The sequence below is a fragment of the Pteropus alecto genome, unplaced genomic scaffold, assembly GCF_000325575.1.
Source record: "Pteropus alecto unplaced genomic scaffold, ASM32557v1 scaffold134, whole genome shotgun sequence".
Taxonomy (NCBI): Eukaryota; Metazoa; Chordata; class Mammalia; order Chiroptera; family Pteropodidae; genus Pteropus; species Pteropus alecto.
The window spans coordinates 3,992,932-4,002,283 of NW_006436283.1; the positions used below are offsets into that span (position 1 = coordinate 3,992,932).

General features: G+C 60.9%; 1 protein-coding gene across 1 annotated transcript in view; it reads left to right on the forward strand.

Annotated features, from left to right (window-relative positions):
- CYGB (cytoglobin) overlaps positions 1 to 6,670 on the forward strand; it is a 9,336-nt gene extending 2,666 nt beyond the window's left edge. Inside the window, exons 2-4 of the mRNA XM_006912191.3 lie at positions 2,251 to 2,482; positions 2,770 to 2,933; positions 5,337 to 6,670. Coding sequence (XP_006912253.1) covers positions 2,251 to 2,482; positions 2,770 to 2,933; positions 5,337 to 5,370 — 430 coding nt within the window. The 3' untranslated portion in view covers positions 5,371 to 6,670. The remainder of the gene's footprint in view (positions 1 to 2,250; positions 2,483 to 2,769; positions 2,934 to 5,336) is intronic.
- Positions 6,671 to 9,352: the final 2,682 nt, after the last annotated feature.

Below are 9,352 nucleotides of genomic sequence, written 5' to 3' on the forward strand. Positions count from 1 at the left end.
CGGGGGGGCGGAGGGGGCTGCTCAAAAGTAAACACAGAGGGGCTGGGCAGAGAAGCAGGATGGAGAGCACGTGGGCCCTAGACTCCCCTGGCCCAGAAGAGGAAGTCCCTGGGACTGCCACTCCTCAGGGCCATAATCTGGCCCTGGGTGTTGGGGCAGGAGACTTGGTAGGTCCTAGGCCACCACCCCGCCCCACCAGCCCCCGCAGTGCCGTCTCTCAGAGGTAGGATGGGGAAACTGTGAAAGCAGGGACTGCCAGGCCCCTTCCTGGCCCTGCCCCCAACTTCCCTGGGCAACCTCGGGCATCGATTCTTAATGCAGAAGGTGAGAATAAAACAGAGCCCGCTTCGGGAGAGTATGGCAAGGACTGATGAGATCAGGTAGTAAACGCTCGGTAAATATTCTCCGATATTCCCTTATCACCGAGATGGACGTAGATGCTTGGCACACTGTGACAGGCCAGGCAACTAGAGGTCATGGTTTTTATTGCCCTGTAAAAGCCCCAAAGTCTGAGATCCCCATTTAAGTCCAGATCGGGGTTTTCACATTTGTTCTTCACTACGGTGCTTCTCTAAAAAAAAAAAAAAAATCCAATGGATGGATTTGCAGACTCGCTTCCTCCTCCGTCCTCACCGGCGTATCTGCGAAACCGCGAGCTGGAGGGACCCCTCTCACACTTTTGCAGACAGGAGATTGTGAAGTCATTTGCCCAAGGTCACACTCAGCCTCCGAGAGGGGCCCTCCTGGGTCTCCGCGTGGACTGTGTCCTGGGTCCTGGTCACGCCCCTGCCGTCAGCCTTTAGCAGCCGCACAGTTAGCTTCGCCCGCCTGCATGGCCTGGACCAGATGCTCTTTGTGCATCTGTTCCAGCTCTCAGGTCTGAGGCTTGACCCCTGGCCAAAGGGCTGTTTTGGCAAACTTTCAGCTCTCTGACCACAAAGGGGAACACTCCGAAATATGAAACGACCTGAAAAACAGGTCCAAGACATTCCCTACGTTTCGTGAGGCTTCTGTTAAGCTACGTAGGATCCGATCAAGCCTGTTCATGTACTCCCCATGACGTCCGGCCCCAGCGGTCAGCGTCTTCCTGCGAACGCAGGGCCCTGGGCCAAGATGACAGGTCAGAGGGTGCATGAGACCTTGGTTCTACCCCGGGGCTGTGTGACACAGTAAAAGGCTGCGGGCAACGCACCGATGGCCCTGAGGGGAAATCAGTCGCCCTGGGCCAGCCTGGGCGCCAGGGGGGAAAGGAAACGGACTTGGAAGGCCTTTCGCTGGGTGGAGCGCGAGGCAGGACCCCCGAGGACTGTTCCCCAATGCCCCGAGCAAAGCTGTGGGGCTGCAGCCGCGATGGCTCGGGCATAGGGGAGAAGGTGGACGTGGCGTTGGACACGTCAGTGGTGGACAGTGTGCGGGAAGCCTGAATGTTTCTGAGCATGACAGTGACGTACGTAATGCAAGTGATATTGGGGCGGACAGACAACTTCAGGGAAACTGGAGAGGTGAGGGGAGACCCGGGGTCTGTTCCAGGAAGTGTGCGGGCTCCTCGGAGAAGTGGGACGTTCCCACGCGAGGTGATTTCAGAAGCACGCCCGGCAGGCAACATCGATGGCCACTCCGTGTTTACTGCCCGCTGAGGAGGGAGGCAGAGGGGCGAAGGGGGAGGAGGCAGAGCTGGAAGGAGAGGGCCGGAGTCTCGGAGTCTCGTTTCTTCCCTCCTGGGCTGGGGGACCTGAGCTAAGTCACTCCCGCTTTACTTTGCTTGCAAAGAGCGCTCGAACTCGTTCGCAGGAAAGGCCGGCATTTCCTGAGCCCCACGGTGGCCACGGATGCAGCTTCTCGTTTCATCCTCACAATAACCCACAGCAAAATGCCCATTTCATGGATGAGGAAACAGAGACTCAGAAAATGTAAAGCTCTTCCCCTCCCAGCGGTGAGGGGAGCAGACCTTAAAGGGTGCGCAGGGCTTGGGGAGGAGGCAAGAAGCAAGGAAGGCAGAGGCCTGGGGGACAAAGCGGCCAGCCTGAGCAGGTCTGGCGGCTAGAAGTGTCCGGGGCCTGGGTAGGCGGCCACATGTAAGCCGGCTGGGCCGGAGGAGGGCCTGTGTTTTCACATGGTAGCAAAAACAATTACTGGGGTGGGTCCTGCTTCTCCCAGCCCCACACAGCCCATGTCCTGGCCCCCTCGGGGTGGGGCCCAAGGCCGCCCCTGCTTCAGCGCCCACCCCACCCCACCCCCAACCCCCGCCAGGTTCTTCGTGAACTTCCCGTCGGCCAAGCAGTACTTCAGCCAGTTCAAGCACATGAAGGAGCCCCTGGAGATGGAGCGGAGCCCCCAGCTGCGGAAGCACGCCTGCCGGGTCATGGGGGCCCTCAACACCGTCGTGGAGAACCTGCAGGACCCCGACAAGGTGTCCACTGTGCTCACCCTGGTGGGCAAAGCCCACGCCCTCAAGCACAAGGTGGAGCCCGTGTACTTCAAGGTATGTCGGCCCGCGACCCACCCGGCCGGCGGGCTCAGGGAGGGCTCCCTAGAGCAGCAGCGGTGACCACTGGGCAGCCGAGCCACTCCCCCCGCTTCACGGCTCGGCTGTGACAAGGAGGGGCAGCAGGATGGGGGCTGAGCCTTGAGGGGGCCTGGTTCCCAAAGCTGGCAGGCTGTCACGTCATGAACCTTCACCTTGGCCGAACGCGGGGTAGCAAGCCTGCTGCGGAGCGCAGCGGGCAGGGTGCCCAGGCATTTACTCCCCCTTCCTTCCTTTGCCCCCAGATCCTCTCTGGGGTCATTCTGGAGGTGATCGCCGAGGAATTTGCCAATGACTTCCCGCCCGAGACGCAGAGAGCCTGGGCCAAGCTGCGTGGCCTCATCTACAGCCATGTGACTGCTGCCTACAAGGAAGTGGGCTGGGTACAGCAAGTCCCCAACGCCACCACGTGAGGAGGGGTGAGGGTGGGCCGGGCAGCTCCCTGCCATGTCCTCCCCTGTCCCCTGGTCTCCCATCTCTCCTGGGGCCCAGGGCCTGACCGCTGGGCAGGAACGCGTCCAGGAGGCTGCGTCTGGGAACAGGCACAATAAGGGAAGGCCCACTCACGCCCAGGCCCCTACTCCTGTCTGCGTCTGTGCAGAGCTGTGAGCCCCAAACAAATTCTCTCCCTTGGGCAGAACAAAGTCCCCTCCCCTAGAACAGGGACGTGCTCGGAGCACCCCAAGACAGCGGCTGCCCCGGGCAGAGAGGCACAGGAGGTTCCTGGCAGGAACCTGGTGATTCCGGCCATTTCCTCCCTGGGCACCAGTCACATGGGCTGTTTTCACCTAGGCTGCCCAGCGCTCTCTCCCACCTCTGCCTCAACAAGGCTGGAGCCGGGCGAGTCACGAGGACGCACACACATGCCTGCGCTGCCCAGGCCCACACGGGCCTGCGTAGGCATCACTCGCATGCACACCAACAGCGGTGTTTACTTCTGGGCTGACCCCAGAGGCCGGACTCCCAGTTCTGAGAAGGTTCTCAGTTCTGGGGCGAGCGCCCGGGACATGGCTCAACGAGAGTGGCTGGCCTCAATGACTTCAGCTGACTCGGAGCAGAGCACGCGGGAAGGGCTGGTCCCGAGACATGGCGGCTGGGAACACTCTCGGCCTCCCTGGGCCCCCAAGGAGGGGCGGCTGGCTCTGGGAGCTCAATGGAGGGGTGGAGGCAGGGCCGGGGTAGGAAGGAGAAGGCGAAGCGGAGGCGGGAATGGGAAGCAGGGGTCAGCCAGCAGCTCAGGACACGCGATGTAGAGAAACATTCCCAGCAGTTTCTCATGGAAAAGCGTTGTCCCCTCCCCGGACTCTGAGCCGGCCTGGGACCGCTGGGCTCCTGCTCACAGGCCTCCCGGTGGGCCCAGCTCTGCGGAGAACATCCCCGATGGCGGCCTTGGGAGACCAGGCCTCCCGACCTTCCTGCCGCTGACCACACTGGCCCCAGGCTTCTTTCGCTCCCTTCCCCCACAGCGGCACCACCCCAGGAGAGCAGGGAGTCCTGGGGAACTGCAGCTCCAGCCAGGCAGCCACTCCAGATGTGCACAGCTGGGCCCCGGCCTGCCCCGGACCCCTGGGTGGACGGGATTTTTTTTACCTGCCCAAGGAAGCACTGGCAGAGCCAGAAATGCTGCTGGAAGCGGCCAGAGGGGCCAGGGAGGGGTCAGTGGGGGGAAGGGGTCTTGCCCTCCCACGCCTCTCCCCAGGCAGACTCTGCCGCCAAAGATGAGTTTGTTTACAGCCAGGAGACAGGACTTCCTGCTTCTAGAGAAAAGGGCCTTTTTTACAGGGGCCTAGAGGGACCGGGGAGGGAGCTAGCCAGCATAAGCCCGAGTGAATCAGAAACACATGGACGCGTTTCCCGACACGAAGCCTTCTCCCCGCCCTTCTCTTGCCCTAGCTGGACCTCTGGGACGTAAATCTTGCCAAACCCCAGGCATTAGGAAACCGCCAGATCTCCCCATCTGCCCCACTCTGCTTGCTCCTTGTGGACAGAATGAGGATGGCTATGGTGGGGAGCGGCCAGGCCCTGCTCCCACCTGGACCTGGCCACCTCGAGTCTGGGCCTCTCCCGAGCTGTGACGGGTGTCGTGGAAGTTGTCCCCTCATCCGCTCGCACACTCTCCCCCAATCTCTGGTCTCCTGAGTTCAGGGGCGCGGCCCCCCAAGAAGACGTGTCTCCCTGGGCCTGGATCCTCAGACTCAACCTGCCGCCAAGGTCCTAGTCCATTCAGAGGGCGGGAGGGAGTGACAGCAGAGTTCTAGAAGGCCTCCATCCAGCTCTTATCAGGGACTCGGAGGTGGGCCAGACACCACTGTTTACTGAGCTGTCTCCACTTCAGGGCGTGTGTGCATTTTTGTGGGTGAGGGAGTGGGGGGCGTGGCGGTGAGCACAAATGGCTGCTATGGGTGGCCGGCGGAGACTCAGACAGGCCGAGCAGAGAGCGCGTGAGTCTCAGAATCAGCGGCAGAGGACTCACATTTGTAAGGTTCTCTGTGCCTCGTGAAACACTTTCCCACACTAGTGTCACTCCGTCCTCATGGAGCTAGGCAAGGCAGACATTCGCATTTTCGAGAAAGAGACCCGGGGTTGCGATGGGCCAGCTGACTTGCCTGGGGTCACACGGCAGGCTCCTAGCAGGAGGGGGGACCAGAACGCGGGGCTAGTGGGCTGCTGTCAACCGCACTGAGCAGAGCCGGTGTCAGCAGGGCGTGTCCTGCCTTGCCGTCCCCCGACCCTTCTCCCCAGCCCCGCAGGCTCCCTGGTCCCGCTCTGTGCCCTTGTAACCTGCCGTGTCCTTCTCCTGTCTCGTCTACAGCCCACCGGCCACATTGCCCTCCTCGGGGCCTTAGGACCCCCTCTCTCCTCCCCGCTCCCTGGCAGCACCTCGAGCAGAAGGCCAAGTTCCGAAGACCCTCCTCGACCTTCCACTTCTGGGCACCAAGGAAGCTGGAGGGATCCCTGACTCGTCTTCCTGGAAAGAGGCCTCTGCCTCGGCCACAGTCCCCCTGGATCCGGTGGCACTGGCTGCCTGGGTGCTGACCCGGTCGGTGGCGGGTGGCCTGTGAGGGTGGGGGACCCTTCCTCCTTGAAGAGCCAGGCCCACCCTTCTTAGCTTTTCTACTCACTGTTAGGGACCCAGCTGAGCAGCTGGCAGGACGCGGGGCCAGGTGTGCGCGTCACTGCAGGAACACACCAGCCCCGATCCTGCCTGCCCGACCAGCATGCAGGTCCCCACGTCACCTATCTAGACTATTACGCACACATATCTACCGTATATACAGATATATTCTATATACAATCTATATATAAATATATATATACATACATACATATCTATAATGCACACATGCAGGGCCCAGAGGCACACGCGAAGCCTCGGTTTTGCTCGTCTGCGTGTGGGACGGGAAGGGGTCCTGGTCACGCTTCTGGGCAGAGATCAGATTGTTCCGGCAGAGATGGGGGTCCCACATCAGCTCAGAGAGGATCTGGGCCTGTGGGCTGAGTCGGGGTGACTCGAGGGCCTGCATGGGCAGGGTTGGGGTGACGTAGCTTGCCAGCAAAGCCCGGCTTGTTCTCTGACCGGCTCCCCACACTCCTTTCCACTTCTAGGCAAGAAGGATTTGGCTCTCCCCCACTTTACCCCCCCCACAAAAGGATGTGGCTCCCTGTCTTACAAGGGCAGACAGGAGGGGCCGGAAGTTCTGGGCAGGGTGACTGCGCTGGGGGAGGGGCCGTGTACAAGCCCAATGCCAGCCCCGGCTGCCTTTGCCACTGAGACAGCCCTGGCAGCAGCGGGGGCTCCAGACCGCCCATCAGCTGGACAGTGTTGACAGGACCAGATGCCTCCATCTCACCCAGGAGCTCTGAGGGCCGAGGGCCTGTCCTCCCCGCTGCCCCCAGCCCCCGCTGCTGGCTGGCAGTCGGTCCTGTCCATCCATCTGGGTCCGAGTTGCTGGGGACCGACCCCATGTGTGCCCCCCGGTCACGTGTATCGTCCTCCAGGATGTTTTGCTGCTGTGGGTGCCGTGCCTGTGTCCCCTCCCGTCCTGTCCTTGTGCGGCCATCTGTGTGACTGCCTGCCCTCCTTTTGTAGTTTCTGATGTTTGTCAGCAGACCCAGACGTGGCATTAAACAGACCCGTTCTTCCTGCGTCTGTGCCCGCTCAGTTGGTCTTTTTCCTGCCATCTGCCACCAGCCTCTGTCTCCCTTCCTCCATTCAGGGCTGGGGCCTGTTCTCGAAAGTCCCGTCTCCCCCGCCCCACCGGCCAACCTGTGTCTCAGCCTTGGCTGGTCATGGGCCACTCCGGAGTAGGGGTGTAGGACTGCGGTGGGGGCCCGGACCTGTTTGGTCGGGAGCACAGGGCTGGAGACTGGAAGCTGGGCTTGGGGCAGGGGCGAGGGGGGAAGGGCAGGAAGGCTGGCTGCGCTTATTTTAAAAAGTCAGGGGGCTTTAATCTTTTGTTCTGGAGCTCTCCTCCCTGGCGAGTGTAGGAAGGTGAGGGAGGAATCAAGGAAGAGATGTTCGGAACGGGGTCTGCTGGTCCCGGTGCCCTGGTGACGGCCTCCACCTCCTGGAGCGGAGCGCTGCCAAGCGCATGGGCCTGCTGCTCAAGCTGCACGTGGCCGTCGGCCCTTGGGCATTTGAGAAAGGAAACGTGCTCTCAGCATTCAACCCCGACACCTTCCCCGGGCTCTCAGACTCCTTTCGGAAGCCCTCTATCCCGCACCCCTCAGCCTCGGCCAGGGCCTGCCCAGCCCCCATGCCTGATGAAGGCAACAGTCAGCAGCCGTCAGCAGCATCCACTCCCCAAGGAGGGACCAGGAGGTCATCACCCCCGGGTGGGCTGCAGGAGAGGCAGGAAGCAGCCTCTGCCCCTTGGGAGGGCTCCAGGCTGCCTGGGAAGATTCAGCTGACACACAGGAAAAGTCTTGTCTCTCCGACCGTGAACTCTTTGGATGCAGGCTGCGCCTCATCCCCTGGGCCTGGCACAGCAGAGGCAGTGGATAGAAATCCAAAGAATAAATAAATACCACTCTTAGAAAGCAAGACCAGCGTGCGGGCCAAGAGCGAGCTGTGCAAACGAGCGGCCAGTGCAGAACGGGAGGACGGCCGGGCGAGGCCTTCCCGGGAGGGCCCCACGCAGGACACAGGGTCAGGCTCCGTGCGGGGGGCAAGGGGGAGTGCTCAGGAGGGTGGCTGCAGGAGGCGGCGGCAGGAGCGGGGAGAGAGGGGGGACCGGGCAGGCAGAGAGCAGTGTCTTGAGAGAGAAGGCAGAGATGGAAGGAGGAAGGAAGAGGCGAACGGACAGGAGCGGCCTCGGGAGGCAGAGGACAAAGGAAAGGGACATGGGAGGAGCCCAGGAGACCTGCTGGGTGCTGGGCCCGTGGCCCCTGGTGAGCTGAGGCTGAGCCAGAGGCGGCGGTGGCCGTGCGGCCCTAGGGACTGTGAGCCGCCAAGGGGCATCAGAGGTCGGAGATGGGGGCTGGGCATAATCTCTGGGACCACGAAAGATCCCCTCCCCAGCTTCACTTCAGTTGGCTTAAGAGTGGCAAAGGGGCCTCCGAAGCAGCCCAAACTGGAATCACTGGGGGATGTGGCCCTTGAGAGAGCCCCCCCCCACACACACACACACTCCTCACCCCCGAGAAAGAAGAGATTGATAATAAGCTGTTCTCCCCGGACCGGGCCAGGCATGCTCTTGCTGGGCAAGGGGAGGACACTAGGTCTCGTGGTGATGCTGGCTCTACACTCGAGGATAACCTTGTCATCGAAGAGCTGAGCAACTGGGTCAGCTCCCCCTGGCGAGCTCGGGCTGTGAGCTGGGGTGTCGGGAATGCGGCTGCGGCGGCTTCCGGACCGAGCGGTCCTGGGCGCGCAGCCCCACAGCGGCCCCTGCTGTCCGCAGCGGGATCCTCACCCGGGCCGCGGCCTGTGCTGCGGGCGACTCGACCTTGGGGGCGGGGGCACCTTCCTCCCTCCTTGAAAGCGGAGAGCACCACATGGAGCCCGAAGCAAAAGAAAAGAACGTGCGCCCCGCGCATACTTGTGAAAACATCCTCCCGTCTTTTGAAACAAGTGGAAAAATTTAATAAATGCCCTATTAAAAAAAACCAAACAAACCTGTGTGTAAAGCCCCACATTGCCGGGGCTGCTGGCTTACCTTCGCTAACCCTTATAAACTCACTCGGTTGGGGACACAACAGCCACGCAGGGTCATTAAGACAAACAACAGCCTGTCTTTATTTAACACTTTGATTTTTTTTTGTTTATCGTGAATATTTTTGCATTGATACAGATTTTAAAAACTATTCTGAGTACTTAATATTGTATTGAAATATGTCTCTCGAGATTGCTGTCCCCTTTCAATTTGTGTGCCCCAAGCAAGTACCTCACTTGCCTGACCCTATTCTTGGCCTCTTCCTAATGTATCCTGTTTGAGAGAACACTCGTTTTTGACCTCAAGAAAGCCCCCCTTCACCCTTACCTAGGGCAACGAGTTTCTCACTAGCTCATTGGGTGCCTTTCGTAAAAGAATTTAACGCACTGGGACTAGAGTTTGGACTGTGGCAGTCCCTGAGGGTTGGAGACCCTTTGGCGCTAGGGAGCAGAGGCCCATTCAGGCCCCCAAAGTGCATGTGGGGGGGGCTGTAACGGGGAAAGGACACGGTTGGGAGTAAGGGGGCGGGGCCTCTGGGAATCAGGAAAAACCTCATGGCCCAGCTCCACCAGGGGAAGGGATTCAGGCAGAGCTGCTCGGGACCCTGGGAACTGGACGGTGGGCCGGGAGGGCCCCACTCCAGGCCGGATCATCTCCTGACCCTCAGCGGTAG